The sequence below is a fragment of the Diabrotica undecimpunctata genome, chromosome 8, assembly GCF_040954645.1.
Source record: "Diabrotica undecimpunctata isolate CICGRU chromosome 8, icDiaUnde3, whole genome shotgun sequence".
Classification (NCBI taxonomy): domain Eukaryota; kingdom Metazoa; phylum Arthropoda; class Insecta; order Coleoptera; family Chrysomelidae; genus Diabrotica; species Diabrotica undecimpunctata.
In genome coordinates, this window is record NC_092810.1 from 48,991,774 (window position 1) to 49,008,699 (window position 16,926).

At 33.9% G+C, this 16,926-nt stretch overlaps 1 protein-coding gene across 1 annotated transcript in view; it reads left to right on the forward strand.

The window, feature by feature from the left end:
- Positions 1 to 16,926, forward strand: part of LOC140447522 (putative phosphatidate phosphatase) — a 362,135-nt gene that overhangs the window by 328,785 nt on the left and 16,424 nt on the right. The window contains exon 5 of the mRNA XM_072540220.1: positions 12,054 to 12,230. Coding sequence (XP_072396321.1) covers positions 12,054 to 12,230 — 177 coding nt within the window. The remainder of the gene's footprint in view (positions 1 to 12,053; positions 12,231 to 16,926) is intronic.

Below are 16,926 nucleotides of genomic sequence, written 5' to 3' on the forward strand. Positions count from 1 at the left end.
TACAGGTCACTACCAATTTCATAACTAACTCTATTCAAAAAAGAAGATGAAAAACAGCCAGAAAACTACAGAAGTATAAACTGGTTAAATACTACCCAAAAACTTACAACTAAAATTTTACAAGTACTAATAAATTAGAGGATAAGTTTAGCAGATCAACAACAGGGTTTTCGTAGTGGAAGATCTTGTACAGATTCAATATTCGTTATAAAGCGAATTACTGAGAAATCACTAGAGTATAATAGACCAGCATTTCTGTGTCTGATTGACCTACAGAAAGCGTTTGACAGAGTAAGACTCAAATATGTAATCCATCTTCTGTATAATAGAGAAGTTCCCCTAAATATTATAAAAACTATCGAAAACATCTACCAAAACAACAAAATGGAAGTCAGAATAGATGGACAACTTACAGAACCTATAGAAATATTCAGCGGAATAAGACAAGGGGACTCCTTGGGCACCATGCTCTTCAATTTAATCATGGATGAAATCATCAAAAGCCTTAACAAAGAAAGATATACAGAATGGGAAACAAAGAAATAAAAATACTCTGTTACGCAGACGACGCAATATTAATAGCCCAAGATGAAGATAGTCGGCAAAGACTGGTCCAAAGATTTAAAAAGAGATGTAAAATAGAAATTGACGGGTCAGTATTGAACAAGTAATGGAAATAAAATACCTGGGAATTACACTATCCAGCTTTGGAGACCTGGACAAAGAACTGAGAGATCAAGTACAAAAAGCAAATAGAGTGACAGGATGCCTTAATAGCACTATATGGCGAAACAGAAATAAGACCTGACACAGCCACAACGTAAAGGCTACTGGAAACGGCAGAGATGAGAGTATAGATGAATGGACACAAAATAGAGAAAAATAATGGAATAACCACATTAGCAGAATGGAGGAGACCCGTGTCGTATAAATAGCATTGCAGAATTGCGTGCCCTCCAAGTACAAAAGACCTCGCAGGACCCTGGGCTACCTATCTCTCGACATATGCCCTTAGTGAAACCTCTGCCCCTACGAGTCCGACACCAAAGTGAAGATGCCACGCAAATAGCAAGATATAAGTCATCAATCGGCAAAAGAAGTATCGGACGACCGCGCAAAAGATGGAGTGACAACCTTCCATAGAGGTATTAATCCGCCAATGAACAAGCAGAATTGTTTATAAAGAGGAAGAAGAAGAAGAATCTTTACAAATATCAAATGATACTTATGGCATCACTGGATAACTTGGTTTCAAATGATTGCAGATTATAGTGGTTAGTTACTGATGTTGACTTTAGATACTTTTATCTTCAGGTGACCATTGGGTTCTACTTAGCAGTTAATATCTTATGGTCGACCATGTGCTGTTGAATTATAAAGCTCCATCTTACAAGAGGGACAGGAAAAATTGGGACAAAAAAAACTAGAAACAGTTACCTTGCGTTAGCCACTGCATGTAAAATATTTCCTTGTCATTCCGTAACCGGTGACGTGGAGTCTGAGCGACTCTTGAGAAATTAAAAACCGGTTTAAAATATTGAAGCGGACGATTCTGGATGGCCTGGAGCTAAGCACCTTTTTAAAAATAGTTCCTAAACCAAGCGTTTTTGTTTGATTAGTTTACGTTTTGCCGTTTGCGAGAACTTACGTTATTGGAGCCAGCGAGACTCAACGTCACCGTTAGTTACTTTTTATCCAGCGCTTTATATTTCTTCGTATAAACTATGATGGATCATCGACCAAGTACGTCACGATCGGTTAGTGTTACAGATCCGAAATTTGAAGCGAAAGTGTTACACTGATTCAATGATTTGGACTCTGAATATAGTGATATTGATGATATTGACAGTGATGCGGTAATAGAAAGCAGTCATGAGTCGGCATCTGAGCAGTCTGATAGTGAATCTGATCCAGAAGACAATATTCCAGAAACTTTAAACCAAGACTTGTCCAGTGATGATGAAAATAATATATTGGCGTCAAGATCTTCAAACTACTTTTATGGTAAAAACAGATTTAAGTGGTCAGCTAGTGCACCAAAAAATATTCATACTCAAAAGCATAATATTATTGTACATTTACCGGGGCTGCAATGAAAGGTTCGGTCTCTTGGTCTTTCGGCACCTCCAAAGGAAATTTGGAACTGTTTATTTACAAATCAATTGGTAAATGTTGTAGTCGATAGATTTACACCTCAGTATTTAAGTCTAATGATGAAGACATAAAATGTCTATTTGCTACAGATGGAACTGGCAGAGAAATTTTTCGGTCCATAATGAGTGCCAAGAGATTTGCAGTTTTATTGACTTGTTTACATTTTGATGACTCTTCCACAAGAGAACAACGAAAAGCGGTAAATCCACTAGCACCAATTCAAGAACTATTTAACTCTTTTATTCAAAACTGTCAATCGGAGTTTTGTGTTGGTGAATATGTATGCATTGATGAAATGTTAGTTGGTTTGCGGAGTAGATCACGCTTTAGAATGTATATTCCAAACAAACCACGAAAATATGGACTTAAAATTATGATCAGTTGTGTGCTGGCATCGATAGTGTCCACATCAATTAAGTGCTAATTAGTTTTCAATTTCTAAGCAGTTAAAGTTTAGTTTTTTAAATAGTAAGGAATAATAAAACAAGGTAGGATTGTTCTTTATATTTAAAAATGGATGATTCTTCGGGTGGCGAAAAGCCACCCCCTGATAAAGGTGAAAATATGGAGGCAGTAAGTGCCCGTTTTGATTTAAATAATAGGTATAAATCCTCTGATAAAGGCCCGTTTTTTGTTTTTGTCGAGTCCATCGACCCAAATATTAAACGTTTATCACCAGTCCGAGTAGGTCATTATTTATTCATTAATAACTTTTTTAAGAAAGATGTTGTCGATATTAAACTCGTCGGTAGAAATAAAGTGAAAGTAATTTTTAATTCTTACACTTGTGCAAATAGTTTAGTCAATCACGACATAATTATTTCTAACAAATTTATTGCTTACATTCCGAATTTTTTTAATCACAAAAAAGGAATAATTAGACAAGTTGATACTTTTTTGGACGAAAATTATATGATGAATAATATTATTTCCGACCAAAAAATAACCGAGGTAAGACGTATGAAAAGAAAACTTATTGATTCAGATAATGAAACTATTTTTGTTCCTAGGCAAATGGTAATTTTAACATTTGAAGGAAATATTATTCCTCAATATATTACGTTAGATTTGGTAAGGTTTCAAGTTGAACAATACATATACCCTGTGGTACAGTGTTTAAATTGTTTTAAATTTGGTCATACTCTCAGACAGTGTAAGTCCACTTTCAGCTTATGTAAAAATTGTGGCAAAGAACACGAAGACAACTCCCGTTGAGTAACTCACAATATTGTCTTCACTGTAAAACAAACGATCATACGACTCTAACGAAACAATGCCCAGCTTATCAACATCAATATAATATTAAAAAAATAATGGCGATTGAGAATACTACATTTAAAGAAGCTGAGTTTTTAGCAAAAAATCCATCCTATGCCAAAATCACGACACATAATAAATTTGAATTGCTTAGCAACTTAAATAACTTTCCCCAACTCCCGACTGCGGAAAATGACCGTACAGTAAACAATTTATTCGTTCCTAAACCTAAACAAACTTCTAATCCTCTTAAACGAAAAGCCATATCCCCGACTCAATGTAAAACTGCCTTACAATTTCCTTCAACTTCTAAAACAAAATCAGTGTCACATCCTATAATTCCTAACCCATATCGTAATGAGTTTATAGCATATAAAGAAAAAATACAATTACAAATTCTACAAGAAATTCCATTTGCTTTAGAAAGAATAATTAAACAAATTGACCCCAAACTAGTCTCAGTTGAATTCCAAAAAGTCACTCAAAATGAAATCAGAAATATACTTTCTTGTTTATCAGACAACGATAGTGATGGGGAATCATAGAACACTTAATATTCTTCAGTGGAACTGCCAATCTATTATAAAACAAAAGACTAATTTGCTTAATTTTCTAGAAAGTCATACAATTGATGTCATTCTTCTGAACGAAACTTGGTTGTCACAAAATAAAAATTTATATATTAAAGGTTTTAATAATGTTAGAGTTGATCGACGTGATGGCTATGGAGGCGTTGCCGTTTTAGTTGCAAACAACATTTCCTTTTCAGATATAAAATTCAAAACAAATTATAATCCAAATATAGAGGTTTGCGGTGTCTTTCTAGAACAAGTTAAATTATCAATAGTATGTGTTTACAAACCTCCTAAAATATATGTCTCATCCAAAGATTGGGAAAATTTATTTGGACAAATTAAAGGCAGAGTTTTAATTGGGGGCGACTTTAATAGTCATCACTGTAGGTGGGGTTCCATACAGGATAGTACACAAGGTAATATTTTAGCTGATGCTTTAGACAATACTAATCTAATTTTACTCAATGACGGAAGACCAACCAAAATATCCAGACCAAACGAACGTCCTTCAATGATTGACTTAACATTAGTATCTCCTCATTTAACAGGCTTTACTACCTGGAATCCTCTAAATGACTCACTAGGTACAATCCACATCCCTATCCAAATCATCCTAGATTTGAAATATTCCCCAAGAACAATCCATACCTCCACAAAATGGAAAGAGTCTTCAGCGAACTGGTCTATATTTGAAAATTACTTAGAAAAATGCCTTCTAGACACTCATTCTATAGATGTTACATCTTTGGAAATGTTTAATAACTTAATAAAAACAATTAGCGAAGCTGCAGACTCTGCTATGATTACTCAAAAATCATTTCAACCAAAATCCGGTCTTCCCGTATGGTGGGACGACGAATGTAAAAATTTAATATCGTGTCGAAAAAAAGCTTTTCGAGAGTATAATATTGTCTCAAATCTTGAAAATTATTTAAAATTTAAACACATCCAAGCCAAATGCAAAGTTGCTTTTATGAAAAAACAAAAAACATCTTGGATCAACTTTATAAATACTATCAATAAAAATACACCGCTCAACAAAATATGGAAATTTGTTAATAAAATGGCTAACAAAAATTATCATTCAAAGACACAACCAATTTCAACAGAGCTAATAGAAGAGTTACTTGACAAGTTCGCTCCACCATACGTGCAAGACCAATTAAAACACGTATCAATATGCAATTCCAGTAAATTTAAATTACTAGAAAATCCAATAAACATCCAAGAACTGGATGCAGCTATTAAAATATCAAAATCTACTGCGCCCGGGAAAGATTATATTACTTATTCCATAATTAACCACCTTCCCGATAAGGCAAAAAATCACTTATTAAAAATATTTAATGATTGGCTTTTGAAAGGAAATTACATTGACAAAATGAAAGAAACAATTATATGTCTTTTTATCAAACCCAACAAAGACAAAACTCTCTCATCGTCTTATCGACCCATTTCTCTATTGTCTTGTATAACAAAAACTTTCGAAAGAATTATCAAAAATCGTCTTAACTGGACAGTCGAACACTATAATCTTTTGCCAAGCACTCAATACGGATTTCGATCTGGTCTGGGAACACTAGATGCAATAAGTCACTTAACAACAGATATCCAACTAAATTTTTCAAAAAATAAATATTTAGCATGTTTCTTTCTAGACCTTAAAGGCGCTTACGACTGTGTTAATTTAACAGTAATGCATTCAAAGTTATGCAAACTGGGGTTGTCCACAAATTTATCCGCTAATATAGTTAATCTTTTTAGCAACCGAACTTTATATATCAGAGACCATAGTAATCAGTTATATGGTCCACGAATAACTCATACAGGATTACCACAGGGGTCTGTATTAAGCCCAATTCTCTTCAACATATTTTCGGCAAGTATACACGACATTTTTGTTGATTCCATAAAATGTATACAGTACGCCGATGATATATGTATTTACTCCGTCCGTGATTCATATGACGATTGTGTGGAGGTCCTGGAACACATCATGAAACTAGTAGATAATTGGACTAAAGACCACGAACTTACTATATCCCCAGAAAAATCTGCCATTATGATATTTACAAGACATAGGTTACGTACGCCTGATAGTCTACACCTGTCAGGATATGATATACCCGTTGTCACTGAGTATAAATATCTTGGTATAATCCTAGACCCCAAATTACTATGGTCTAAACATGTCCAATACGTAAAAAAAAGATGTGAGAAAGGCATCAATCTCCTTAAATGTGTCACTTGCAGGAAATGGGGTGCTGATCCCAAAGTTGCATTGATGTTTTACAGGACCTACGTGCGATCAATTTTGGATTACGGATGTGTGTTATACGGATCAGCAAGCAAAACACATTTACTAAAAATAGATCGTATTCAGTTTAAAAGTTTGAGATTAACTTTGGGTGCTATGAAATCAACACCATGTCCCCTGTTACTTGCTGAAAGTAATGAAATGCCACTAGAATATCGTAGAAATTTATTAGCAACAAAATATGTATTAAAATTAAGGGCTAGAACAAGTGGCCTACTAAGTATGCTGTATGAATTATCCATTCAAAATCTAGTAAACAATTATTGGAGAATAAAAAATTCACCACCATTAGCAGATGCCTTTCTGGAAACCAATGATTTACCGGTTACACTTTCAACAAATTATATTAAACCATCTTATAAATTAGAATTTAATACAATCTTCAAAAAATTAAATATTATATTTCCGAAATATTCAGATTCACATCAAATAAATAACAAGCTGTTGAACTCCATATTGAGTGAATATACTAATAAAACTATAATTTACACAGATGGCTCTAAACTGAACGATGGGAAAGTAGGGTCTGCAGTGTATATTCCTTCCAAAAACAAATCACTTAAAATAAAACTTCCTCCACATTGCTCTATTTACACAGCAGAAGCGGTAGCTATTAGGAAAGCTCTGGATTGGCTAGAGCACGCAAATTTGCAAGATGCTGTGATCATCTCAGACTCTAAGTCAATTCTTAGTGGACTTAATAATACTGAGTTAAACCATAAAACATGTGAGCTAATATGTGACATTAAACAAAAAATGAGAAACAAAGATATAACATTTATTTGGGCAAAAAGTCACTCCGGGATAAAAGGTAATGAAATAGTAGACGAGCTCGCTAAGGATTCTACTCATTCAGGTATACAAGAACATATTTACACAGTATCAGACCTAATCAATTTTTATACTAAAAAAATAAATTTTAACTGGCAAGACAGATGGAAAATATTGGCGAATACTTCAAATAATCATTATTACAAGATCCATCCTACGTTACCATCCCTAACAGAATTACCACACATATTCCATTATAATATATCTAAACGATCAGCAGCAACTATCACAAGATTAAAAACTAGTCACGGTGCTGTTCCTGCTCACCTGGCTAGATTAAACATTATAGAATCAGGAAAGTGTTTATGCGATAATATTTCCCAGTGTGATGTTAATCACATCCTGTTTGGATGTATTAAAAATAAAGCACTTTCATCTACGTTTTATGAAAACCTAGTTAAAAGTAATGTGCAACTTCCAGTAAACATAACCCACCTACTGTCATTGAATCAGAAATCTATATACGAACTTATATGTAATCACTTATATGCATCCGGATATATAATATAAATTTAGTACAATCAAGTTTTTAATTGATAAACATAACATAAATCATTTAAAAATCTGTGGCAAAAGGACTAGTTTCCATGCCAAACACACTATCATCATCATTAAAATTATGATATTAACAGATGCAATATGTGACAGTTGACAATTTCTTCCTCAAAGGCATAGAGAGATTTGTTCAGTTAGATACGGTTTTACAAAAGACATTGCCCTTCTTTCGTATGTTCCTAAAAAAAAAAACAAAGCCGTCATACTAGTATCCTCCATGCACCATAGTATAGCCGTAGATGAAAAAACACAAAAACCAGAAATAATTAGTCTGTATAATATGACGAAAGGCGGCGTTGATGCTTTGGATGAAAAATGTACGGTTTACAGTTCGTCCAGAAGAACGCAACGTTGGCCAATGGCTATATTTGACAAAATACTAGATATGACTACAGTTAACGCTTTCGTTATGTATCAGTGTTATAGAGAATCCAAACCCTTAGACAGAAAAGATTTTATGAAGGTACTGGCTAAAAGCTTAATTGAAGAACACATGAAACAGCGAATGTATAACAGCAGAATCCCGACAGAAATAAGAGAAAACATAAAGCGAATACTGTGCGTGGTTGAACTTCCTTCTATGCAAGGAGATCGGTTAGCAGTTCGAAAATATTGCTACATTTGCCCATCAAAACTTCATAGGAAGACATCTTATTTATGCGTCTGTTGTAAAAAACCCATTTGCTTGACTTGCCCTCATAAAGTATGCAGAAACTGTAACGTTGAAAAAGAATAAAAAATAATAATCCCCTTTTTTGTCCTTATTTACCCCCTGCACGTTCCGTTACGTTTAGACTACTGATGATAATTTTTATTACCATTGATTATTCAATATTTGTTACTCTTAATATTAAAACCATTTGTACATACTAAATTTAGAAATATTAAAAAAAAATAAGTTTTGCGACATAACACCGTACTTTATTTATTTGCAACTTTTGACAAGAATGTTAATAATAAGAATAGTTAGTAACAGAAAGAACTAAAAAGGCAATAGGATATTGCAAAAATGCCTAAAGAACAGATTATTATAAACAATGTGATAAAATAATTATTTAAATTTGAATGAGACCAGCATATTTATGATGAATCCCGGAGACTCTACGTCACCGGTTATGTTCCTAAAATCGGACGTCACCCGTTACGGGTTAAAGATTAAAAATAATTACAATATTAAATAGAAAATAGCAAATTGGCAAGGATAAAATAAATATAATTATTATTTAACAAATAAGTTAAATTATATTAAAGATGTACTCACTGCATATTGGACGAATTATAAGGTTAAAGAAACATGTGAAGAAGATTAGGTTATGTATGCATTAAAAAAAATTAAATTAAATCATAAAAAGGCAGACATTTCTTAAATATTAAACATAACTTACCTCAAGAAAAGATTTAATATGTAAAATGAATGTTCAACTAAAGCATGCCTTTTATAGATAACGGATATTTCCCTTTTTTCTTCTTCTTCTTCTTCTTCGTTTTTTTTTGGTTTAGATTGACTGGGAGATTGGACCCACACAAGAGGAAATGAATTAATTCGTCAAGCCCACAACAAAGAGAAATTTGCCATATTGATCGCCAACCTCAACAGACAAGGCACTTAGGAGGAGGAGACAGTAAAACACGACAATCCGATGGAGATATTAACAAATATTGGAATAAACACCGGTGATCTAAGAATTATTAGCAATCTTTACTGGAATCAAACATCGTCTATCCGTACAGAGGCAGGAGAATCCGATGATATCAAAATCAAACGTGGGGTCCGACAGGTATGTATACTATCACCCTTGCTGTTTTACATATACTCTGAGGAAATCTTTCAAGAAGCAGTAGAGGATGTTGAAGCCCGAATTAACGGAGAATGTATCAATAACATCAGATTTGCGGCTGACACGGTGGTATTCGCTGACAGTTATGAACCCTCCAGGAGTTAATGAATGGAATCACAGAAGTGAGTCAGAGATATGGACTTCCACTGAACATTAAAAAACTAAATGTGTGATGATCTCTAAGAAGGAACAGCAAATTGAAAAAATCAGTGTGAACTGATTGGTCAACCAATAGAAAGAGTAAAAACACACACCTACCTTGGTACGAACGTCAATGAAAATTGGGACCATTCCCTAGAAATAAAATCCAGGATAGAGAAAGCAAGATCTGCATTTAAAAAAATGGCTAAGCTATTCAAATGCCACGATTTATCAGTACCCATAAAAATCAGGTTACTACGATGTTATATCTTTCCTATACTGTTGTACGGAGTTAAGTCGTGGACTCTGACAGAACGCTACCTATAAGAAAACTAAGGCTTTCGAAATGGGGCTGTATCGTAGAATTCTGAAGATAGCCTATACCGACCACGTTACTAACCAGGACGTTATTAAGAATCCAAAAAGGAAAAGAATTGTTAACCACACACATAAAAACAGCCAAAATTGAATACCTTGGTCACATCATGAGGAACAGCGAAAGATATGGGTTGCTGCAATTAATTCTTCAAGGAAAAGTAGTACTAGTAGTACAAGTAGGACTAGTAGTAAGTAGGTATAGGAGGACCAGGAAGGCGAAGAATTTCCTGGCTGAAAAATCTACGTACGTGATTCAACACAACAACACAAATCTTTTCAGAGCCGCAGTTTGCCAAATACAGATTGCCATGATGGTCGCCAACATCCGAAACGGATAGGCGCTACAAGAAGAAGAAGAAGAAATTCTCATTGTACAAATGGCCGACCGTCCTGCCATACGCGCTTCACTATCTAATAAAAAACAATTATTAATAGTTATTTATGCACCAAAGGTATTATGAAGATGATTACGTCCGGAGAGCAACATAATCCAGCCATAGGGCGTCTGGTCCGAGGGATGGATGTTGCTTGATGGGCCTAATCATCCAATAAGACCAGTGATTCATACAAGATTTCATTTTTCACTTCACATTATATAAAAACTAAAATTAAGACGTTTTTACTTTTTATTTTATAAAATACCAAAAATACTTATCGGGAAATAATAGAACAAGATTTGCACCTGAATTTAGGTCCTTCGTGATTTTGCGTTTTTCTCAGTTTTAAATTATGTATAACTCGAAAAGATTAAGAAATGTATTTTGTTCAAAATGTTTCAAGAAATACAAAAAAATGTTGGGCCGCAAAAATTAATTGTTACAATTTGTTTAAAAAAAATTGTTTAAAAAAATTTGAACAAATTTTCTCTTGGTCGACCTTTTGAACCTTATTTTGGGGTATCTCATGAAAGTAACTATGCAAAATAATCTCACGGGAATATTTTTTCGAACGAACCTGCGCTTTTCGTCTTGTCTATTAGTTGATTAATAACCACATTGTCTTATCTACCTAACCTTCAAGTTTTTTTACTTATTCTATAAAAAAATATCAAAAAAGGAAATTCTTATCTTCCAATTAGCATTATATTTTTTCATTAAAATGGCTTATAAATTGCATGAAACAATATAATTAACGAAATTATGTTTAGTCATCTATTTACGAGTAAGTAATTATAACGAACAACGTTTTCGACTAAGTAATGATAATGAACAACGCCAATATTAAAAAACTTTTAGGAGGACTTAAAGTTAACAGGTCGAAAACAGAATATATGTGGTTGGGAGAAACATCAAGGGTTAGGGACATCTAGTTGTCTGGGGAAAAACTAGAACGAGTAGGAATACATAACAGAAAATGGGATACAAGATCGAGAAATTGTACACAGGATTCACGATGGTTGGTTTAACTGGAAGGGAATGGAAAAGGTATTCTGTGATCGAAAATTCTGGGAAGGGCTAAAAGGAATGATAAACAAGAGTGTGGTGAGGCCTGAGATGGTGTGCGGCGATGAATTGGGGCCTGTAAAGAAGATTCAGGTAAAGAAAAGGGAGATAGCTGAAATAAAAATATTACGGTGGACATTGGGTAACACTAGACGGGGCAATATAAGGAACGACGTGGTTAGGGAAAGAGTTGGGGTGACTACGGTCTTAAAAAAGGTTCAAGAACAAATGCAGAACAACGAATACAGAAAAGAATATTGCGATGAAGACATATTTTATAAAGAAACAGAGTCCAATTTTAGTAGATCAACATCAGAAGATGTAAAATGTGCTAAAATGCAGTTCTCAAATTCTAATAAGCCCGAATAACCAATGGGCCAAAAGTAATTTATGTTTTTTAATAATTAATAGTTTGTTGTCTATTGAAGATTAGGTCAAATATCGCGTCATAAAATTATGTAATTTAATTTAATTATTTGTGGATTAGTAACAACCGATTAATTTTTTAAGCTAAAATTTATGCTCTAACTAAATATTAATTTAATTAATAGAATGTCACTTTCAGATATATCTTCAAAGACGCATGACCTGGGATGGCTCAAAGCTTCTTAAACACACCCTTCAATTTTTGGCAGTTCTTTCGTCCCTATTTACAGCTATGACGAGAGTATCTGACTACAAACATCACTGGAGTGATGTACTATGCGGTCTAACATTAGGTGCAACAGTTTCAATAATAACAGTAAGTACTTAAATACAATTTACCAACAATATATTGAAATACTTAGATAAACAAGTAAAATAATTAAGGAAAAATTAATTAGCTCCCTAAGGGTTTCTGGAGATACGGGGGAGTGGAGAGAAACGAAATTGGCTGAGAATTAGCCAAAGGACATACAAAAATACATTTTATGGGATTGGAACCCTTTTACGGAATTAGTAACAGGTTAAGGATTCAAATATAGGAATGAGACAATCATAAATATATTTCTATGGAACTATAACCATGAACGATTTAAGGATTGCATTAGTTTGTAGCATTTTTTCCACTCTGAGGTTTTGATTTGCGTCTTAAAAAATCTTCGAATAGAAACACTTTAGTGACTATTCGAGTAGAATAAACAAAATGCCTCAGGATAGAGCTATTGCTGTCTTCCTTTTTAATTCATTTTCTCTGTTTTGCCCGTAGTACTTTTCAATTATTATCGGAGTTTTTAATTAAGACAGACGTGAGAATCGAAATATATTGCAAGCTGATCCAACTTGGAATCCAAGGTTGGGAGAACTAGCATCGCAGTAACGAATTTTTCATTTTATTCTCATCTAGATCGTGAGGTAGTCAAGTTGAATTCTGAGTATGGTATTGAGCCATTCAAGTCGTACTAAGCTTGCCAGATACGAGCGATGCTTGGTTCTAAGAATACACCTTTGCCTGAATGGTTGTTTCTTTGGCGGTATTTTAAATAATAGTATGCAGTAAATAAAAAAGTGTAAACTAAATAAAAGCATGCAAGTAGCGACAGCAAGCAAAAATAAAATAAAAAATAAAATTAAGTGTGTGTATTATGGTTCACTTATAGTTGTGATAAAAGTATAATTCACTGTAAGTTATTGTCCTTTTTATTCCCTGCTACAGTAAATTCAATTACATAAGCTGAATATTTCCTGATGGATATAAATGCAACAGATACTTTTTAGTTTAGTTATTACTTTTTTAGAAAGGTTTAAACAGACAAATGGACAAGTGGAAGTAGAAGGAAGAATCGAAATATCAATAGAACAAGTGAATGAAGCAGTTAAGGGAATGAAATTAAAAAAATCTCCAGGCCCAGGCGAAATACATCCAGAGTTGATTAGGTATGGATCATCAAAACTGTTTGAGATGATCCGAAAATTATTCGAAAGATGCTTAAACGGAGAAGAAGTTCCAGAAGAATGGAGACAATCGTATATCTCTCCAATACACAAGAAAGGCACAAAGATGGATCCTAAAAACTATAGAGGGATCGCAGTGATTGCTACTATAGGCCGACTATACTCAAAAGTACTACGAAACCTGATAGAAAATGATATCAAAGACAAACAACCCGAAGAACAAGCGGGATTTAGGGCCGGACGCTCCACTATGGATAATATCTTCACATTAAAAATTGCAATGGAAAAACGAGTGCAGAGAAATAGAGAAACTCATATAGCTTTAATAGATTTGGAAAAAGCATATGACAGTGTACCGATCTCCCAACTATGGATAGAAATGGGTAACTTGAAAATAAACCCAATTCTTATTAACGCCACTCAAAAATATTACGAACAAAACTTTGCAAGAATTAAAATGGGACAAGAAATCACCTCTCCTTTTTAAACAACAAAAGGACTAAGACAAGGCTGCTGTCTGTCACCCACCTTATTTAAAATCTATTTGGACAGATCCTTAGTGAAATGGGTAAAAAAATGTAGAAACATGGGAATAACGGTGGAAGAAAACAAGCTATATAGACTTTTCTTTGCGGATGACCAGGTAGTAATTGCCGAAGACAGCTACGATCTTAGCTATATGGTAAGAAAACTGCAAGAAGAATATGAGGTGGCAGGTCTAAACATGAATATGACAAAATGTGAATATCTCTCAGTGGGAACAGATGAAATATGTGACCTAGTCTTGGAAGACGACAAAATCAAAGGCGTGCAATCCTGCAAATATTAGGGGGTCATTTTCAACAAGAAGGGAAATAGCGCAGATGAAATCAGGGAAAGAATAAACAAGGGCAGAGCAGCGACCCGTGCCTTAAACTCTCTTCTCTAGCAAAAAACAATTCGACGAGAAACCAAAAAACACATTTACGGTAGTATAGTCCAAAGTATTACACTTTACGGTTCGGAAGTATGGGACGTCACCAAAGCTAATAGAAACAAACTTTTGACGACAGAAATGGATTATCTGAGACGAAGCTGCGGTAGATCGAAACTGGAGAGAGTTAGAAACGAACAAATAAGAAACGAAATGAAAATGGAGAGAAATATCAATGATGACATAGAAAGAAAACAATTAATCTGGTTCGGACATGTTAAAAGAATGCCAGAGTACAGATGGCCTAGGAGAGTACTGGAATGGATCCCTCCTGAAAGAAGAAAGAGAGGACGACCACGGAGAAGTTGGCGCAACGATATTGATGAAGCAATGGCGGCAAGAGACTTAGAAGAGGCAACTGCATATGACAGAAAAAGATGGAAATTGGGGGCGGAGAAGCGGCGACAGCCGTAATAAATCCGTTATTATATATTTATATATATTACTTTTTTATTTTTTTCAAAAGATATATGCCAGTGAAGTGTCCAGGTTTTATCATTGTGTTTTATCAAGAAACAGATTTGAAATGGCATTTTTGTGACAACTCTAATCCTTCAAAAGATAATCGGCTATATAAGATCACGTCCTTGCTAAATATGTTGCTAGAACGTTTTCAATACGCCTCCGTGTCAGAAGAAAATTATTGTATTGATGAGACACTAGTTCCCTTTCATGGACGTCTAAGCTTCAAGCAACATATAGATGCTTAAGAAACAATACCTCTTATCTCCAAAATGACAATTTTACAGGAGACACAAAAAACTGATTTGTGCATTTATTTATTTGCATTTACACATTTGTATTTGCATTTAATCTTTTGTGCGTATATTTTATATACTCAAAGATACTTTTTTAACTAAAATTTTAATCTTCGAAGTTTTTTCAGTTTTTAAGTGGATACACGTGGTATTTTTTACGCTAGGTACATAATATTACGATACGAGGTATTATCAACAAAAACAAACAATTACAGAAATAAACGTTTAATGATATTGAAACTAAACTAAACTGACAAATTACCAAAAACGAAAATTTATTGATGTGGAAGACTGTCATAAAAATGATGACATTCTTTTGGCCAAATTTCCTTTAATTGCTGCAAGTGTTGTCATTTGGTCTGTTTTATTTTAAGTGGATTTTTGTATAATTTCGGCAATAAATCCAGAGTTAGGTTTTCTGTAATTTTATCCGTTGTGGCAGTTCTTTGTATTCATGAGAAAAAAACACATTTGTACATATTTTTACCTTCTGCCAAATATTTGAGACACCTGATTTCATTGACTGTGAGTAATCCTGGCCAAATTGATGAACAAAGTTTGTTGCTGGCATAATCTATGAACAAGTCGAATGACAGGTATTTCACATCATATGGTCGGGGATTTTGTCGAGCTTCTTTCGTTACGCTAACGTAATCTGAAGGAAGATGGATAATTCTGTTTTTTAATTTGTTTTCAATTGTAGCATGTATAGAATCACACTCCATCTAAGTGTGTCCGCGTTCTAAATACTTCTGCTCAATTATAATGTTGTTATTTATCGAGAACATAAGTAAAGCACTTTACAACACATAATTTCTGTTTTGGTAGGTGCAGCCATCCGTTCAAATTACAATAGGTTTCCCCAATTTTTTATATTTATTCAAGTAGTGAATAAGGCAACTAGCGAAAACTGAAGCTAAAAGCTTACCTTGAGATTCATTCCACCAGTAATAAGTAGCGTCATGTGTTGCTAAATCAAATATAGTGTAATTGTGAACGCATAGCTTCGTTTTGTAGTATAGGGCGCTTGCATTAAAGAATGGTGACAATTTGACAGCCTGTACATCTGCAGTCACGACAATGCATTGGCCATCTTCAGCTCTTTTTTTGTCTTCACTTTTCTCCTGTCGAGCTAATTCTTTTCAATCATTGTGCATTTTATAGTCATTTTGATCCAAATTTCCAATATTGTATTTTATGCACATGTCACATGCATCTTTTTTGGGGTGAAATATGGAGATATTTGCCCCTGATACAACTAAATCAAATACTTGCCTACTTAAATGTGATATTTGCTTTTCTTCACAGTATTTAATATAGTGATTAAAAAATTGTGTCATAGAGGTTAACATTGGTTCCAAATATTGTTTATCTGTTTGTTTCCGGCAACAGTGAAATGGTAGTTTTGGAATAGAATCTAAATAGGTTATCAGATTTTCTTTTTGTTCCTTCTTTTTACTTTTTCTTAAAGTCTCACTTCTTTCAGCAATGTTATTCTCTCTACTCTTGTGAATTCCTGCATTGTCCTTTGTTTCAGTCACCAAATTTCTAACTGACCGTTCTCCTAAACTAAAAGTGTTTAAAAAAGTTTTCGTGCAGACTTGACTTCTTGTACTTCCAATTTTTAAATGATATACCAAAGTTGCATTTCTTCTTGAAGTATGTTCTTGTGTTCTCTTTCTTGTAGCACTATGACAGTCAACCAAAGACGAGACATAAATTTTTCTTTGTCCCCAATTCATATCATTCCAAAACCCATTATATAATGCCAATCTCTCTTCTTCTTTTACTTCAACACAGAACCTTTTATTATGTGGCGTACAAAACCGAAT